Here is a 21,147-nt window from a genome sequence, read left to right on the forward strand (position 1 = left end):
TTTCTTTCTGTTGTTGGTGCAGTAGTCAGAGTTCAACCAAGATGCAGAACCAGTAGGAAATTTGACAGACAGACAGACACACACACATACACACACATACATATATGAGGTTACTACAGAGAATTGGTTTACATAATTAGGGGGCTAGCTAAGCAAGTCTGAAATTCATAGGGTAGGCATCAGGAAGGAGAAATCATGAGCAGGCCAAATCCACAGGCAGAGGCCAAAGATGTCATCCACAGGTAGAATTTTTTCTCTTTCCCGGAGAAATCACAGTTCTGAGTTTAAGGCCTTCCAACTGATTCAGATAGGCTTACCTGGATCACCTATAGTCAAATGATTGGGAGTTTTAATTATTTATGTAAAGATACCTTCACCGAGATGAGCATTTGATTAAGTAACTGGGGATTTTAGCCTAACCAAGCAGACACATCAATAAAGCCAACACAAGGGGCAAACTCAGTTTCTTGGACAGAATTGTTGTTTGTTTTTTAAGATTTTATTTATTTATTCATGAGAGACACACAGAGAGAGAAAGGCAGAGACACAGGCAGAGGGAGAAGCAGGCTCCATGCAGGGAGCCTGATGTGGGACTCGATCCTGGATCCTGGAATCACGCCCTGAGCCAAAGGCAGACACTCAGCAGCTGAGCTACCCAGGCATCCCCAGAATTGTTTTCATATAACTCTTATAATTAAGATGTCTTTTAATTGGCATAATAAGATTATAGGTATTTTTTCTCAACACACTAAAGATACAGCAGTATTCTCTGGATTGCTGATGTGAAGTCAGCTGTCAGTATATTGCTCCTTTGAAGGCAATCTTGCTCCTCTTGTTATTTTTACAGTTTTCCCTTACTATGTAACACTTTAGAGCTGAATATGGTATGGCTGTAGATTTCTTTTTATTTATTCAGTTTGGATATGTTGGACTTCTTAAAATTTATAAGGTGTTATATTTTATTGGTTCTAGTATTGTCCTTTCAACTACTATTTCTCCTCTATTTTCTGTCCTCTTCCTTTAGAGTTGATAAGATGGCTTTAGGCATTTTCATTCTACCCTTCATGCCTATTAACCTCTCTTATATTCTCTATTTTTTCATTTCTTTGCATTATCTTCAGGACAATTACTTTTTCATATCTATCTTCCAGTTTAGCAAATCTCTCTTCAGTTAGATCTGATCTGCTGTTATATCCATCAATTTCCTTTCATTTCAATTACATGCTTCCTACCAGAATTACATTTGCTAAATTCTTAAAATTAGTTCCACTTCTTGAATGTTTTTTATATCCTGAACATTTTTAAAGCTCATTTTCTATTTCTTTGGACATCTTAAGAATAGCTATTTTATGTTCTATTTTTGACAATTCCAATATTAAAGTCTTTTCATGTCAATTTTTGTCCACTCTTTCTGCTAATTCTCATTCATGATTTGTTTCCTTGTATGTTTGATAATTTCTAACAGCAGAATTTTTCTTTGTAATTACAGGTGGGAGAATTCTTTGGTGCCTAGATTCCTCAAGAGAAGATGTATTTTTGCCTCTGCCTAGGGCCTGAAAATGCTAACAACTTAGGATTTAAACTTGGCTTTGGTTGTGTCAGACCAAATCTGAAATTATTAATTCCTGTACAGACTGGTGTGTTTACTTTTCAGCAGCCCTTTTTCCTCCCATCCACTCAGTACCAGTGTTTCGGAGGTACAATCACTGGGAAACGATTAAGGGAAGGTACAACCTTATTTCTTGTTTACTTTTACACTAAGTCATCCCAGATTTGTGGGTGTAGGGTCTCCTAGTACACTTAACTTGGGAAATAAGCACTGGGCTTTGTCACCTGTGCCCCCATTAAGGAAAGTTTTTTATATATACTGCATTTAAGGTAGTTTCAGTATGTAAGTTAAGCTCTGAAAACTTCCTGCCATATTATCAGAAATAACAGTAAAGAAAAAAAAAAGGAAGAACAGTTTAACTCTTCACTTAAAATCATACTCTGCTGTCGTGGGTCCACGTTCTCTCAATTTTGACACATAAGCACCACTAAATAAAGAGAGAACCTGAGGTGTTCCCGATCTATAGTGGAACACAAATTCATAATAAGGAATAGTAATCATTTGTACCTGATAAATATTCTTATATTCTTTCAGAAAGGCTATGGTGTCTTTGAGGCTTCATTTATTGATAATTTTTTACAAACTGATTCCAATTTTTGCTTTTTTTTCTCCCCTATTCCCACAAGCTTCAGTAAAGAGTAATTGGTAATCAAAAAGCTGCACAACAGAGATAACGTGGTAAGTCTGGACATATGTATACACTTCTGCTATAATCACCACAATCAAGGTAATAAACATCCAACACCTCCAAAAATTTCCTTGCATCCCTTTGTGTTTTTGTTTCTGCTAATAACACTGACAAGAGAAATACTCTCCTAACAGATTTTAAATACACAGTAAGATAATTGTTAACTATAGGCACTATGTTACATAGTGAATCTCTGGAACTTACTCATCTTTGGAAGTTTGTGAAACTGTAACAGAAATATTTTTAATTCTTTCAGAGCTATCTTCAAGTATCACTTTCTTAAGGGTCATAAAATGGTATCAAGTTTGAGAATACGGTCAATTGGTGCATGTAAAACTATCCAAGTTGTCTATATAATGGGCTCTACTTTGATCATTTTAATATTTTATACTTGGTTTCTTTTTTACTGAGTTTTATTTTTAAAAAATCCTGCATAAATGTGTATTTTATTAATGTAATTGCTCTAAAATGAGGCATACACTAAAATTTATTAAGCTTCTATAAAGTGTTATGCACTGTGCTGAGGTGTACATGTACTAATTCATATAAACTTTACCATAACCCTGTGAGGTAGGTGGTATTTCTATTTTAAAGAAAAAGAAATCAGATACTTATGTACAAACAGCTATTAAGTGACAGAGCCAAGATTTATCTCAATTCTGATTCCTAAAAATACAAGCATTTTGTAAGTATATAAATTACTGTGTCTGAATTACATCCAATGAAAAGACTTTAGTTATACTCTCATGGTCCAAAGGTTAAGATACTCTATCTACCCATTCAGTTCTTGACCCCCATAGACCCTGATCTTCACAATTCAATTTTGACAATGGGCAGTAGTACTCTCTCTCCTTTACAGATAAAAATACAAAGAGGGTACTATTATTTAACTCAAGAACATGCACTAGAAGACTAGTTTAGGATGACACTGTGCTGTATGCTTCAGCATGTATAAAGACCATCCTGTGATCCTCCTACAGCCTTGGGAAGCAGTTCAGTCTATACTGGACCCCTCTAGGGCCAGAGCACCAAAAATAACGCATTCCAACTTTGGAAACCCATAAGACATCCTGGATCCTGAAATCTATCAAACCTGATTCTGCTGCTTCTAGGTATTGGACAAATCTAACCTTTTCTTTAAGGCAAATCTTCACACATTAGAAGGCAGTTATAGCCCCCCCACCCCCCAGAGTATTTTCTAATTATTTTTGAAAACTTCCTCAGAATATAGATAATAGTACTGGTTTTGTCACCATCAAAGTAAATCATTTGTTTAATTTAAAGCTTATCTCCAGTTACATTATATCTTTTCTCCAAATGGTCCAAAGGATTCTATTAGATTTTCAGCTTCTCGAGGGCATTACTGATTTTTTATTCATGTTGTATCCTGACCCTGAGCAGTCTATAGCCCATTATAGGTCTTCATTAAGTGTTAAATTCACATAGGTAACTTTACATTTAAATTATCTTGTGGAATAAGAAAAGAAAGTTTTTCAAACTTAATATAAATTATGTAAACAGAAACTAAGATAAACGTGACTTAAGAGATTTGCTATGTATGATCACAAATTGTAATGAAAGAACTAGTACGTCTAAACATTCTGAGTTCTGATGTTAAGCTACTGCCTTTTGAAATGGCAATTACATTTTCTGAGCCAAAAATTAAGATAACACAGTATGACTAGGAGTTTTTTTCTGAATTTTAAATTTATGATTATGACATCTGTTTTTTCAAACTGGATTACATTAGGACTTTCCTACAAATGGGATGCCTGGGTGGCTCAGGGGTTGAGCTTCTGCCTCTGGCCCAGGGTGTGATCCTGGAGGCCCGGGATCCAGTCCCACATTGGGCTCCCTACATGGAGCCTGCTTCTCCCTTTGTCTATGTCTCTGCCTCTCTCTCTATGTCTCTCATGAATAAACAAAATCTTTAATTAAAAAAAGGACTGTCCTACAAAAAAATGTAATTTGTTTACCATTATCAATCTACCATACCAAACTAACTCCTAGATGCCTTATATGAAACTAGTCACGCTGGCTTCATAACTGTATAAATGAATACTCTTCCTCAGGCCATCAGAATAGCACTGTCAATCATTAATTTTTTAATAACAAAGTTACTATTACGTCATTTTCTGAAGTGCCACACCATAGATAACTACAGTTACAAAAGAAAGAAAAATTTCTTGTAATTCTAGGATAGATACTATTCAGGACTTTGACATACTCTCGATAAAAGTGATAAAAATGCGTTACACGTTTCTGTTACATTTCTGTCATCTTCTGTTACAGAAGGAAGTGTGGCGGTCCACTCCTACCTGCTTGAAAAGTTGGAGGTTAACTGCAGTTTCCAAGAAGTGTTTCATCAGACTTGAGCGGTGCTTTACAAAACTCTCCTCACAGAAAGTGATGGGCTCACCCTAGATAGAAAGAAAGATTTTTAGGGTGTCAATAGGAAGTCAGTCAGAGGGAACCAGTCTCTCTAAAAAGGCACACAGAGGGTCATGGAAGAAATAGGAGACACAGAATCAACTTCAAGGTGCTGAAAGTCTAAACGGAATCCAATCCGTTTAGATCCTTAGACATAATAGCTGGATTTCAGCCTCGGAGAAATATTCCCCTACTGACAAGCTTCTACTAGACCTTCCTAATCAAGGATACCTGGGGTCTTCAAATTGCTCAGTTTCACTTCTTCAAAGTAAGAATCAATCTTCTAAAAACAAAGGGTTTAATATTATTAGATTATTAAAAAGACATGCATAGCTGATAAAACTGGTTTTATCCTGATGAGAAAACATTCTTGCTATAAAAATTGCTGCATGATTTTTCCCATTTATATTTGACCATTAATTTCTTTTAAATTAAAGGTTCTTACAATAATATTCTCTTCCTGATTGAAAATACAATTCTGATTGGATACTTTCTAGAATAAGTCCCACTTTGTATCTGCTGTAATTGATCCTATTTTTAAAGTAACCATAGCTTTTAAGTGTGTTCTGGTAGCTTATGTTCCATTGGCCTGCTCTTCCTCCAAATCATCAAGAACTTAAATTCTGAATACAGATTCCACTCATTCCATTTATTCGCATACATGACCTCAGAAAATTGTCACTCACTGGCTGATCCCTACCACCTGCTACTTCCCTCAGTAGCCTAAAGGGTCCTCTTGAACATTCAATACATGTAAAGATAAGTGGTCCAAATGAATATGAGATAATATGATCCAAATGAAAACTGAGATAAGTGACAATGATTCACTCATTATAATGAATCCTGCAGCCATCTCTATGTTGGCAGGAAAAAGGAAAAAAGCTCACCTTCTAATAGGACTTTGAAAAAATATTAATTATAATTTAAGGACAACTCAATGCCTTAATTATAGGTATCTGTAAATAAAATTCTAAAAACTGGCTCCTGCATGAATAAAATGAAACTAATAATCTAATAGTAATTCAATTGTTACCACTGGCTGATGGAAGGATCTGCACTATTCAAAACAGTAGCCATTCGTTACATGCAGCTATTTAAATTTAAATTTATGAAAATTAAAGAAAACAAAAAATTTGGTTCCTCAATATACTAGCCTCATCCGAAATGCACAATTGCCACAAATTCAAGTTCATTGGCTACTATTAGATAGCACAAATGTAGAACATTTCATTTATCACAGAACGTCATCTTGAACAGTGACACTACAGAAGAAAATAAAATTCAAACAAGTTATTAGAGAAGACAATCAGTAATCTATTAACTGCTGTCACCTAATATTAGTGACCAGACAATACCTCATAATAAAACCACCATTATGTATTTTGATACTGATTATTGTCATTCCTAAGTGCCATAGAATGATTTTGAATTATATATTTTAAAAATTAGATTAATTTACATAAATATATTTTGGATAATCAAAAATCATTGTTTTTCCCACTATCATAGAACTTACAACTTAGAATATTTCAGGAGGGGTGGGTAGGGGAGGGTGGGGAGGACAACAAACAGACAATCTTGTTAAAGATAAAAGTTTATTGTTTTTGCATCCCTGGTATCAGCATATCTAGTTACACTGAGCAACCAAAAACGTTTTATAAGTCAATAAAAAAAATTGCAACTGAGCTAAACTTCATTCCATATGACTTATTTTCCTTTCAAAAGTAAATACAAATTTTAAAAACAAATAAAATCACTGTTTTTAATGGTAGTTCCAACTATGCCACAATTATTACAAAGTGATTGGTACTACTGATAATTTTAGTTTTTATTTGACAGACCTTTCTCCCAATGTGAGTTGCATTTTATTATCACCTGTGATTTGTCCAAAAGTTGTCATCGACACTGCAGAACAGTCTAATTCAAATACAAAGGCCTATCTTCAACTGAAATATTTGTCAATTCAAATATAAAGTTCTATCTCCAACCTAAAAGTTTAGACTTTCTATGTTACAATCAAGCATTTCTTTTGATTGGAAGGCGTAGAGGACAAGGAGATAGAGAATCTCAAGGTGAGGGGAAATAGATGAGAGGGAAATCTACCTACGCTTTCCTAAGAGTTGGCATAACTTAGGCTTTAGCCAATGTGAATTATGCTGTAGAACTCTGTCCTCATTAATCTTCTAGCAACTGCTTTCAATCTTTCAAGAGAAATAGTAAAGAGAAACTTCAGATATGCTGTCCATCCATTTTCCATAAAACCAATCACAGTAAAAGCTTTGAACTCAGCCTTCAAATGATTAACACAGCCTGTTTTCTTAGAATCTCTGATAATAACAAAAAAGATAAAGCCCTGACCCATATTAGAATTTTCTCTCAGGAGAAAGAAAAATAAGACTTGATTAACAATGCTCTAAATTTTTACATATTAATACACAGGAGTCTCAATTATTGTCACGCTGGGGTGTACTATCAAACAAATTATAAATGACTCCACAGTATGAGTTCTTTTAAATCGGAGTCAAGTTGAATGGAACTATAAGGAACTCTGCTTAGGGTCTTCTGATTTACTTATGATCTGGTCAAAAATCAGGCTTAGGATAAAGTGGTTTTCAAAAACTTTTCTTGTTCTAAGTAGAGTGACTATATATCCAGTGTTGCCCAGTTAATTCCCAGTTTACTGAAATACAAAAAATTTCATTTAGGGGTACCTGTGGTTTCACAAGGGAAACTGGAGCTGGTTTTGAATACTAACAGAAACTTTCTGAAACAAAGATGGAAAACACAGTATTGAGAGAGTCAGGTATGGACAGAAAGTGGGTAGTGTGTTTGGGATGGATATGAATTATAGAGAAAGCACCAGATGAAGGTAATAAAAGACTAGTAGCTAATGGATATGAATTACAGAAAATACCAGAGACAAATAAAAAGTAGGCTAAGTCATATTGGAAAAGGCCTAGGTTATATTCTAAAGTTTTCTTGAAGACATCAAGAAGCTCACAGAAGTATCTACTCAATGAAGTGACAAGACTGCATGTTTTAAAAGGAAGGTTATGGCACACCTGGTGGTTCAGTTGGTTAAGCATCTGCCTTCAGCTCAGGTCATGATCTCATGGGTCCTGGGATGAAGCCCTATGTCAAGCTCCCTGCTTAGTGGGGAGTCTGCTTCTCCCTCTCCCTCTGCCCCTTCCCTGTCACTAGTGCTCACACATGCTCTCTTTCCTCTCAAATAAAATCTTTAAAAAAATAAAAGGAAAGTTAATAAGCAAGAGGAAATAATGGAAATAGGCAGATCAATTAATAGTGCAACACAAAACTGGCAAGAAAAGATGAACCAGGCAGTAGAAGGGAAAAGTGATGACTACCATTAGCTAACATTGATAGGGCACTCAGTACTATTACTACTACTAATAAAAATAGTTAATATTTACACAATGCTTCCTATAGGCCAGGCACTGTTATAACCACTTTACATGTATTAATTCACATAAACCTCAAACTTACTATTGTCATATTATACAAGAGTAAACTAAAATATGGGGAAGGGTAAAACAACTGGCTCAAGATTACATAGCATGGAAGTGGTAAAAAGCTGTATTCAGACTCAGTCTACACTTTCAAATTATCCCATTTCTGAGTATTCAAGACTACATGAAATCTTTTATCTATCTCAGATTCCATGTAATCTGTAGAAGTACAACTTTACTGCAAAAATCAACAGGACTATTTATCACCTGATACACAGCAGTGGTGCTCAAAGCATGGTCCAGGGACTCAGACCTTTTCACAGGGTCTGCAACATCAAAACTATTTTTATAATAATGCTAAAACATTCTTTGCCCTTTTCACTTTTCTTTTCTCATGAGATCCAGTGGAGGCTCCATGACTGGCAATAATGTAACAGACTGAAAGCTAAACCAAGTATAAGAATCCAGTGACCTTCTCATAAGCTACATACTGCTGGAAAAACATAAAACAGTGTCAGTTTTCTATTACTTTTTGTTTAGAAATATTCATTTTTCATAAAAATGTGTTTTATGTTTATCTGTAGTAGTTTTATATTGTTTTTAATAAATATTTAAAATATTTCTAGTTTTAATTTTCTAATATGGTAAAGAGTGAAAGACATAGCCCAAATTAAAAAAAAAAAGTTCTTTAAAGCGCTTGATAATTTTTAAGAGCATAAAGACATCCAGAAATACAAAGTTTAAGAACCACTGATATACAGAAACAAGGCAGACAGGGGTCAAAGAGCACTTCCCAATTTCAAGCTTAAGGATCAAAAGATGGATGATAGCATTTATTAGAGACCAGAAATACAGAAACAAAACCAGATTTAAGAAGAAGTTGACAAAATAAATTTTGGCATATGTCTTTGGTCAGATTCTAAGCTGAGCCTGAGACAAGGATTCTTGTTTAAGCGATTTGTTGGTGGAGAACTCTCAGGAAATAAGCATTATGTGAAGCAAAGTAGGGCAGAAGGAAAAAAAAACAAACAACAATGTGGTTTCAGTTAGAAATCAGCCTCAGCCTAAACCTATGAAAAAGCACCAAATATATTGACCAAGTTATTCCCATCTTGAAGCAAGAAGACCGTTACTTATATCCTTTATCAGTCAGTCATTAAGCATAGTCTCTCCTGGTGGGAGGAATGGAGAGAAGAATGGAGGTGCCTGGAGAGGCCCTTCCTACGTGGTCAGGGTAGTTTTTCTCTGAAAAGGATGCCAACCAGTATAAGGATCTGATTGGGGCATCACCAATGTCCATTATGGCTTGGTAAAGGCAAGCAAGATGCTTAAAGGCATGTGGGCAAAGGTAGCACACAGCTAGAAACTCAAGTCTGGAAAACTTGTTCTTTAATATATATTTAGGAATTATCTGTATAGAACCAAGTATTAAGATTAAGCTCATCACTCTAGGGAAAAAACGACTGATGCAACTGAGAAATACCCAACTATAATCCAATTTATTTTCTAAAAGTTATACTGTTCATCAACAGAAAAATCAAGTAAAGAAGTATATAGCTCCGTGGAAACACAGAATAATCATGTAAAAACAAAACTATGTAAAAAAAAAAAAAACCCTTCATGGTAAAAAAACTAATTGAATTTAAATAAAATCAGGTTTAAACAAATCTGATGTGATGGTAAACCAGCTGAATCTTTTGCTCCACAAAATAGTGATGAGACAACAGAAAGGAACTAAAGATAATATTATTTCAGTAGAATGTCACACTAAGGAGCATGAAAGGATGTAAGGAAAAAAAATACAATTTGCACTAGAGTAGGAATGAAGTTCTTATTACAGAGAAAATAACCATATCTTCCAGAAAGGAACCAACATTACCTGCCATTAAAGAATTACATCAGTCAATAAATACATACTAAGAATGAGTCAACAACCTATTGCGCATTCTATGATGAGGCTTGGTAGATAGTATGTTCTTAATAATAGTAAAAAACATCAAATTTCATACTTGATTTACCTGTTAAAATATATAAATCAGAGCAGTTTCAAGATTATCCACAGAGTAACAAGTGTCACACTCACTCCCTACTAATAATGACTAATAAGTGGGAAATAAAAAGCTGCCATTAGAGCCAGTGTACTACAAACTACATGTCATTTTTACCTGACGGTATTTAAATAAGACCCATCAAGTAGTTGTGGTAGAAGAATGGCTTAGAAATGCCTTCCAGAGACATTAATCATGTCTTTATGGAACATTCAACATAACGAATTCTCTCTCCTCTGAAAAACCAGAGCCTTTTGTATCTTTCATTTAGCACTTATTTTCTAAGTTGTATTAAAAGTTATTTTTATATATTTTATCTGTGTATTTTTGAGGTCTGGGACTCACTCTATCCTTATATATCTCTGCATTCCTTATTTAATACTCAACATAGTACTCTGTATCCTGAATATTCAATAAATATCCACTAGCTTATTTGAATTATTTTTACAGGATAATTAAGACATAAAGACATGGAGGAGATGAGGTTGAATTAAGTTAATATTTTTGTGTCTTTACGGATGGCTATCTTTCAAGTTCTATATTGTCTTCTGGAGTAGGAACCTTTGCAAGAACAAGAAAATACTTAAATACATAAAAACTTAGATCTTTATGTTTTAAGGATATATATGACTTAGTAAGAATTCATTTTGAAAAAAAATAAAGGTGTCATGAAGAATGATACTATATAAAAATGTGAACTATAATATGAATATGAATATGAATGTGAATAAAGCATCAACATAATACTTATTCAGTTCCCTAATACACTGGGGCTTAATATGTAATGTCATTGTTACATAATAAATATAAACAAGCAAAAATGTCTTTAAATGAAGACATTAAATGAAGGCATATGTCTTTAAATTTTTAAATCTCTTAAACACTCTGTTATCCGTTCTCTTAAGGTAACAGTCAAATATATTCAGGTTCTCACAGAAAATAACATCTAAAGATTTTTCAGATTATATAGCATTCGTCTACCAAGTATCCCAATGCTATTATATGTAAGCTATCATAAGACTACCCTCAGAGTTTACTAACCATGAAAACAACACTTTTTGTATTGCTGAATTATTGAAGAAAAAAAGCCATATATTAATATCATAAACTTTAATCATTTACAGCAAAATCTTCTCTCTGTACATATTATTATATGAGCTTGTCCTAAAGTTATTAGATCTGTCTTGAATAAAAATAGCTATCAATGTACTATTTGCCTATGATTCAGTTAAGATGAGGAGGGAAATTTATTTTTCTAAATTAGGCACAGCTGTTTCTAGCATTCTAGTTAAATGTGAACACTTAAAAAGATTAATGGAGTAATGTATTAATTTTATACATACTATTAAAAATTTACATTTTTCTTTCCCATAATTTGAAGAAAAACACTTTCTATTCTCATGAAACATATTACCAGTGATATAAAAATGAAACCCTTACTATTAGAGTCCCTAGCTCTACCTATCTCATTGTAGTGGTGCAGAATTCTTACGTTTTTGCTAAAGCAGTTAAGCAAAATTCTATCTCTGTTAAAAAAAAAAAAAAAGGAATAGAAAGAAAGTACCATAAAAGCAACCATATTCTATCAGAAAGCCAAATACACAACAAATATTTCTTCAGTTGCATCCATCTCTAAAGTCAAAAGGTCCATACTCAACCTTGGGTAATGAGATAAATGGATGCCTAAAATGTTTTAGTAACCATAAACCAAGAGGGGTGAGCAAATGTACTTTTCAACTTGGATTTTTAAATCTCTAACAAGTTGACAGTTACAAACCTGTTAAATGGAAACTCCAAGGCAAATATTTAGTAAATGGCCACTTAAATTATGGATGCCAATCCTGTGTTAAATTGTCTGAGTTTAATCACAAAATATAACATTATTTACTGATAATGTTTAAAGGTATATAATCCAAAGGACAACTCTTCCAAATTGCCACCAGAGGACTAGATTACTAGCCAATCTTTATTTTAAAAGGAATTTGTTTTTTATCTATTAGCAAGACTCACTGCTGCCCAGAAAAGCTTGAGTGACTGAAACAAATGACAGCACCCTAAGTATTCAAAGGACTAGATCTGAGTGTTAGTTCTATGATCCTAGATAGGATAATCAAGTATGTGCCTTTGAATGTAGTAAGCAATATTCTGACTCAGGCAAACATTTCATTTCAATTTCATTTCATAGCAATAGCATTTGCTATTGGTCAAAAATCGACCTTTTATTTTTAATAGCTTGTGACACAAATGATACACAGAGGTACAACTGATGACCCTTTATTAGTTATTTAATACATCACTTAAAAGCATTCTCATGTTTATAACAATGTTTTTCTTTTGAGGAATAAGAGGAGGGTATTTTAGATTTGTTAAAGGGATTTTCCTCCCCAAACTTACTTCTAAAATGTCATTTTAAATAATAACAGCTAATATTTAAGACACTGATTATATGCCAGACACTGTTCTAAGTAACTTACATTTATGAACTCATTTTATCCTCTAAACAACCCAAGAAAAATTATTACCTTTTTAAAAGAACACATGAGGAAACTACAGCACTAAGAGATTAATTTGCCCAAACTCATACAACTAGTCAGTCACAGGAGGAGGATCTGAACCCAGACAGCTTGGTTATATACAGAGTCTGTGTTCTCATCACTTTTCTTCAATCCATTTAGTACATTACACTTTGATCTCATATTTTTGAATTTTAAAAAGTAGCTAACTTGCTGTTGGCTAAAATCTCCCCAAAAAGCATAATATCCACTGTTTTATTTAAAACACTTTCCAGGGCACCTGGGTGGCTCAGTGGTTGAATGTCTGCCTTTGGCTCAGGTCATGATCCCAGAGTCCCAGGATTGAGTCCCACATCTGGCTCTCTGCTCTGCAGGGAGTCCCTCTGCTCCTCCCTTCCTCATGCTCATGCTCATGCTCTCTCTCTCTCTCTCAAATAAATGAATATCTTAAAATCAATCAATCAATCAATCAATCACTTTCCAACAACTTTAAGGAGTTGTATGTTTGTATACTTTTCTTTATAATTAAGAGCAGGCACAATTTATTTGTCAATCGGGCCAATGTGTCATTTAGAAGGTGTAAGTGAGGAATATGAGAAGAGTCACAACATATTTGGAGTCGTTGCTCAGACATTTTAAGTTTAATTTATAATAGAAGTTCCTCTTTGGCAGCATTTAGCATAGGTATTTAGTACTTGCATTTGAAAATGGAGATTCAAGTCATCCTGAGGGCTTTCCCTCACAAGCCACATCTGACTGGCCTCCCAACAACACTACAGAAGTCAGAAGCGAAGGTGTGGTCTGAACAGTGGCAGTTACCCCAGGTCGAAAAAACCACAAATGGAAATACGGAGCACGAATAACAAATTATTTCTCCAATTTATACACACACTGTGGGATGCTTATACCATGTGCTCCTTTTGGAAAAAAGTCCTAAGACTGCATCATTTGTTCTATCTTTCCCTAAGTGTGTACTGAATGCCTTCCATGCATCTTCATTTCAAAGAAACATAAGTTCAGGACATTTATGTCAAGGAGAGTCTGAGACAGTAACATAGGCCAGGGAGGGCAGAGACATGCCACACTGGAACAAGAATGGGACTGTGGAAAGAACAGATTCAAGTGCAGCCCCACTGTTTACCAGCTACAGAAACTCAGTGAGGTTCTCTACACTCTGTGAACATTGTTTTCCTCATCTTTTTTTTTCATATTTTATTTATCCATTAGAGATACAGAGAGAGGCAGAGACACAGACAGAGGGAGAAGCAGGCTCCCTGTGGGGAGTCGGATGTGGGACTTGATCCCAGGACCCGGGATCCGGATCATGACCTGAGCTGAAGGCAGCTGCTCAACCGCTGAGTTACCCAGGCGTCCCATCATCTTCCTTATCTTTAAAATGAAAAGGGTAAATAGCCTATCTAAAGGGTCTATTAATGCCTATTAATGCCAGCAGGTACTTCATGGTCAATTTATTGTTTTAAAGAGCAACTAATAAATTACGAATTACAGTCAAAATAAAACTAAAAGACCCATATAAATAACTCTCAAAAAAGGGAGAAGAAAGGTGTGAAAGAAAAGTAAGTATAATCAATTCACAGGAAAATGTGTCAGTATAACCAAAAGCTTCAAGGATCAGGAGGCCGAGGTGGCCATTAAAAGCAAGAAAGATAAGAGCGCTACCAGGAAGAAAGAACATTAATGGCAATAATTTGTTTGGAATGTTTGGAAGCCTGAGAAGCTTGGGACATTTGGAACTTCAGGCAGAATTCTCAACACAGAGGTCAAAGTTTAGGAAAAGAAGTCAAGACAGACAGACTGCCTGGCCATCCCAAGACCTGCAAGGACAGTCATAGGCCTAATCTACAGGTTTGGTTTTGGCAAGGCGAGAGAGATAACATAATAAAAAGAATAATGTGCTTTTATATGTATATAAACAATCATGAAATTTGGAAAAGTAATACCCTGTTAAAAGAAGTGTTCATTTAAAGCTATTTAGTAATGTTTTTTTTTTTCCAGTTGTACCCTAACAGCTAGAGGATACTACTGAGATATTTTATGAAAAGAGACAAAACCATGAAATAACTCGAACTTCTAACGTGGCTCTTTTTTTAAATATCAATCAAAGTATATTAAAGACATATGCCTATTATATAAATGTCCAAAAGAGTTAACAAAATAAAAAGTAAATGTACTTTTAATGAATTAAAATATAGAGTAATCTGTAAAGATAATGCCTAAATGACAACAAAAATATCCACAACAAAGAAACAAATCATTTTCTTTAAAAACTATTTCTTTGGAAAATAAAAAAAATTGTTTAAATATAGTTAATATACTTTAAAAATTAAACTTTCACTCAAGATTGAGTCAAAAGAAATGCAGAAAACATATAGGATGAAATTACTGTCCCTCAACTTCCAGAAAGAACTACTAGAAAAAAGGAAAAAAACACCAAACATAAAAAGGAAAAAGGTAGATAATTTAACAAACAAATTTATAATAAGATGTGATCGATAAACAGGAAAGATATTCTCTGATGAAAATATGTATTTTCCTATAGAAATTGGGAATTTGGCTTTGAAGATTAAAAAAAGTAAGCCAAAGTCATTGAAATCTTGGACCCTTAGCTCCTCAACTGATAATTTAAATCATTTAAGAAAATTTTCTCTTCAATTTGCTTTCCTCAAACCTGAAGTCCTTCACAAATTTAAAAAGGAAAACAAAAATGTAGCCTGCAAAGATTAAAACCATTTAAATGTGGCAAAATTTAAGCTAAGTGATACTTCTAAATTTCCCTCCTGTAGTGTAAACTTGAAATCAATATGTTTTTTAAAAAAATTTGACAACTGGATGATTTTTATAATTTTATTAGTATAGATGACTGGTTTCCAGTCTTTTAAAAAGGGAAACCATCTAACTGTCAATGATTTTTAAAGACTCTTCCATGTGATTCCCTCATATGCATACTATGTGCAATATTATGACTTCTACAATGCTTTAAAAAATAGACACATATTTCAAAAAGATTAGCATGCAAATTAGACATATGTACTTCTCTAGAGACAGCAGTTGATCTGCCTATCCATTTAAGGACTCCTAGTAACTCAGTAACTCCTCAGAGATGTAAGAGTCATTGGGTGGGAACTACTAATTGAGAAGTCAGTTTAGAAAGGATATAACCCATTCACTGTGTGTAGTGTTTCATAGTTTATGATAGGGTTCACACACCAATTCTGAAAAAGTAGACCGGGAAAGAGTAAGAATTCTCATTTTCCAAATGAGACGACCAAAGTCTACAAAGATAAGGAAATGGGTCAAAATTACATAGCTTAATAACAGTGGAATTCCTAGTAGATAGCAGGTCTTACTACTAATTACTGAGTGTTTTTTATCCATTACAATTTATTCATTCAGTCATGGAAGGGCAGTGTAGCTATTTTCATTAAAATCAACTAACATATTTAACCAATAATCCAGAGAAAGAAACAAATATATTTTTATTTATACCTTTTTTGGACTATGTAAAAATTTGCCTGGCTACAATTCTACAGAATAATCATTTTTAGGGTATTAAAACAAAAAAGAAATGCCAAAATGAGTTATCATATGCTAAATAGATAAGCCCACTCAGAAAAGTGTTATGGAATAGAAAGACAATAAACTTCCAAATACTGCAAAATTTGCAAGCTCCAATATTTTTAAACTTTCATTTTGTCACTTCTAAATGCACTAATCTATAAAACCCAAATGCCTGGTTAATTTCTTCAAAATCTTAAGATCAGGTACCTTCATTAAAATGCATTAACACAATTCATTAATTAGTTAAGAGGGAGGCAACTGAGAACACCACGTAAGATGATGTGCAAAAGAATGTGGGAAACAGTAACTGAAGGTTACTAAAAGAACTAAAACTGAAAAGTCAAGGAATTGGACACAGAACATAAGGTCTTAAAGCATATTATTTTGGATTTTGAAAGACCTTTATGATACTTTTTTCATGTGTGATATTAAAATGTTTCTTTTTTCTGCCCCATTCCAAAGAACCATAAAAAAGCAAATTAAAATAGGGATGAAATAAAATGCTTACAGGTTTGTATCTCAGTGCATCTCTGTAGGATCCAAACAAAGCAGCCTGCGCCCTAAGAAACGCCCTAGCTACTCCATCACCCGTAGCTGTAGACTGCTTCTTCAGTTTATTTTTCAGGGCCGAGACCTGCATGACAGAGAGGAACAGTTAAATTAACACCTCAGAAATTGGTACAGCGAGGTACGAACCCAATCAGCAGGCAAACCACAGTGTCTGCAGGTCAGCCAAAAACTCATCCTCCTCCCAGATAGCTTATCTTTTTAACTGCAGAGAGCACCTGCTGGTCTGTTAATTGAAACGAAAGCAGGAGCCCATAGTAACGTGCTAATGCAAATTGGTTTATGCTCTCTTTTTTTCCCAAGGCCTCTTGACATAAATAAGCTTTAATTATTTTACAGTAAACTGCTTGTGAGCCACTTTTCTGCAGATTTTTAGCAATTACAACATGTGTCTACTTGTTTTGAGATGAAGCCGGTTGGGTATCGTTCATTTCTGCCATGTAAGGTTATTTGTTACACAGGTCCTCCAGGATCACTTACCATTTAATTTTATTTTTGGAAGCCCCATTTGCATATGTAATTTTCTAGGCATTTGTTGAACAGTTTTCACCATTATTAGACAAAAAGAGGGGGGAGAAGTTAAAAGTGATTGAGAACCTATCATGAGTAGGTTATGCACATGTTATACACTGTCTCATTTAATTTTCACAGGCTTCTAAAAAAGACTTCATATTACCATCTATGAGTGAAGAAACAGGCGCTCAAAGATGTGAATCAGTTGGTCCTCAGTATACAGGAAATGCATGGTAAGACTGAGATTTCAACCCAGTTCTGTCCAGTTTTTTCCATCACAATGTGCTGGGTTTGTGTTCAATGTCATTGCCTTATAAGCCAGTAATCAGATTAAAATGTTTTTAAATCAAAGAAAAATTTATTACCCAAGGGTTTGCATGATTTTTTCAAGCATCTAAATTTGTTAAATTTTTAATACATTTTGATCCTTCAATTTCAGGTTCTATTATCTTAGAGAATGCATATTATTTATGAACGGCCCTTACTCAGATGAGTATTTTATAGGTTAGTCAAACTCCTGATGTATACTTTTATTTTTTTAAGGGGAAGCGATGTGATATGTTCCTATCATCTAATTCACCTGACCAATTCTTTTCACACATTATGGAAAACCACACTCCCTACACTTAAAAAATATTGGTGCTCATATACATTCCTTATTGATGCTTTACATGGGAACATGAAGTCACATAAAAACTCTGTTTTCTTAAAAAAACAAAACCAGGGGCAGCCCGGGTGGCTCAGCGGTTTAGCACCGCCTTCAACCCAGGGCCTGATCCTGGAGTCCCGGAATCAAGTCCCACATCAGGCTCCCTGCATGGAGCCTGCTTCTCCCTCTGCCTGTGTCTCTGTACCCCGCACCCCCCCCCCCCCGTCTCATGAATAAATAAAATCTTAAAAAAAAAAAAAGGTGGGAGAAATTGTGGTTGGATTGTTCTCTTAACGAAGCATATCCTTACCCTTATGAAACTACCAGATAACAAAATAATGTCGTTTCTCCTTTACACATATATGCAAAGAATGGTATTTTTTAAATTTCTTTATGCAAGCAGCCCTGGCTATTCCTGTAGATGATGATTGTAATTGAAGTGTCAACCTAATTAACAACTAAACTTTGAATAATGCTAATGAGAAATGAACACAGCATCAGAGGAAAGACCAGCTCTACAGGTGATAAACCTTCACAGTAGTGACATTTTCCAGTGTAAAGTCACAGTTACTGTGATCTGATCAAAGAAAGAGACCCCCATTGGGTCCAATTATAGCCACAGTTTTGAAAAAATTATTGAGTTATGATGTTCATAATCTATGCAGAAAGGCCTTTGCAGTATAGGTCTTCTCCCCATAGCTGTGATCTTTTCAATTTATATCCAAGCTCCATAGATTCAGATAAAAGTTTGGAGCCTAATTCATTTAGCCCACAAAGTGCATAAATCAGGATTCATTTAAGAGGAAGTTTTTATTATTAAAATCTAAACTCAATAAATGCACATTTTTAGGTAATCCACCTATTCAAACAATAAATATAGCTAGATGATGAAAAACCATAGCTTATGACTTAATGTCTTATTTCTAAAGTTTATAATCATGTCATTTTTTAAGCTTCAAATGTCTTTAAGGAAAACCAATGGGAATGAATAACAATACATGTATTTAAAAACTGCTCCCCCCAAAAAAGGCTTATGATGGAAGTATATCTTATGTATTATAAAAAGTAAATGGCTGGGTTATTTTCAAATTTTACTTTTAAAAATAAAAAAACTATTTTAAAATGTCATGCTTTACTTACATCTTTGCAAAAGAAAATTCCTCAAAGTGCATTCTTCTATAAAACATGAAACTGATAATTCAGTTCTCCACAAATCGAGTATTCTTAAGATAATCATAATACATGCCCACAGAGAATGGAGGTAAGTCAAACCATGCCTTAGCCTTCTTTACTCCAAATCCTTCAGTGCTGAATTCAATACCGCTTAAGCTATCTAGGATATTAATCATATTGCCACAAGCCCTACCTAACGAAACCGTAAATATGGGGCCTTCATCTCCAAAATTAGCCAGTCAGTGTAGTTTCTGAGCTCCCTCAGGAGCTCTGCAGAAAATAGGAAAGAAAAAGAAAACATTTGTTCTACAACTGTGTTGTCCAATACAGTAGCCACTTGGAATGTGACTAGTCCAAACAGGGATTTGTTTTAAGTGTAAAATACACACTGAAATTTGAAGACCTTAATAGCCTCCAAAAGGTAAAATATGTCATTAATAATTTTTGTAGTGATTTCATTACAAAATTTTTTTTGAATATTTGGTTAAATAAAATATATAAAAATTAATTTCACCTATTTTTTTAGTTTTTAATGTGGTTACCAGAAAATTTAAAATTGCATATGTGGCTCACATTTCCATTGAACAGTACTATTCTACATGAGCATACTATCTAATTTCATATAGAGATGTGAGACTAAAACATTTTCTGGTAAGAAATATGGTCACTTTGTTTCTTTGTCTTTCTACATTATTTTCTACATTATTTCAAGCTTTACAAACTGCTGGAAGAGAGGTTTTCCTTGACCTCTTCTAGGCAGGTTTTGACTATCAGTAGGTAGATCTACAGTTGTTCCTGTTTTTCAGAGACCAAGAGAGCAGGTGAATTAAGTGGTTTCTGGATGCACAAATGAATGCTCAAAAATAGCTTGTAAAAATGAAATATAGTTTTTAAAATCAGTTTTAGACAGAAAGATATGACTCTAATATAAAGTGACTGGGTCAACCTTGCTGTTTCCCTGTCCTTTGGATCACTGGAGTAAATTATCACCAGTTGCCAATGCCCTTTGCAGTGCTAATTAGCTTTTAGCAGTTTCTATCTATAAAAACGGTGGTGTCTCTTTTGTACTTTTTCAATATTTGGTCTGGGAAATAGCATTTTCTCTTTTAACTTCCAAACTTCTTAATTTAGTTAGGAAATAAATGTACATGTTCTCCCGGAATCCTAAAGTTTATAGTCACATGTAATCCTGAACCCAGAAGAGCATTGGTAACTTTAGTCACATGGCTATTACCACACAGTCCCATTATGTGATACCAAAAAAGTATCCGCTATTTTCTTTTTTTATTCTTTTTTTTTTTCCTTTTTTATTCTTAAGAAAGTAAGCAAGCCTCAATCTCCAATGGCTAAGGATTACTTGAAAACTGACATCTGATTTTATTATGTCATTCTTTAGTCTGTAAATAAATTATCTTTTTAAGTCTTATTAGGTATTATATTAGACTCCCAAAAAAGTTAAACAGTGAAGAGAACTTCAGAAATAGACATAATTTCATCACTCTTATCAAATGTTTAAATTCCTTTCACACAGCGAGAATTCAGCCTTCTAAGCATCCATCCACGGGAGGAATTATAACCTGGGTTTAGCACAGCTGGAGTTCACTGCAACATGAATAATATTACCACCAATTCTCCACTTTTACCCTCTTAACACTAAAGTGACTATGAATAAAAGTAGGGAATTACATGAGTAAACATAACAAACAGGTATAAATTAAAAGAGTGCAAGGCACGTGCACACAGTGTGAGTAAGGAAGTAATTATGCCAACCGGGAGTTAGGAAGAGAAAACCTATTAAAGGAGCTAAGTTTTTCAGAGAAGTGACAGATTTTTCTCTTGACTTTTAGATGTGTCTTTTCACAAAATGTAAATTAACCCCTCTACCCAGAAATTTTAATTTTGCTTTCTGGA

The 21,147-nt window shown here is 34.2% G+C and overlaps 1 protein-coding gene across 9 annotated transcripts in view; it reads right to left on the minus strand.

Moving 5' to 3' along the window:
• DENND1B (DENN domain containing 1B) overlaps positions 1–21,147 on the minus strand; it is a 261,506-nt gene that overhangs the window by 67,026 nt on the left and 173,333 nt on the right. For all 9 annotated transcript variants that reach the window (XM_072733418.1, XM_072733421.1, XM_072733423.1 and 6 more), the window contains 2 exons: positions 16,843–16,968; positions 4,616–4,717 (listed from right to left, as the gene is read on the minus strand). In XM_072733418.1, the coding sequence (XP_072589519.1) occupies positions 4,616–4,717; positions 16,843–16,968 (228 nt within the window). The remainder of the gene's footprint in view (positions 1–4,615; positions 4,718–16,842; positions 16,969–21,147) is intronic.

This window comes from Vulpes vulpes, chromosome 13, assembly GCF_048418805.1.
Source record: "Vulpes vulpes isolate BD-2025 chromosome 13, VulVul3, whole genome shotgun sequence".
Classification (NCBI taxonomy): domain Eukaryota; kingdom Metazoa; phylum Chordata; class Mammalia; order Carnivora; family Canidae; genus Vulpes; species Vulpes vulpes.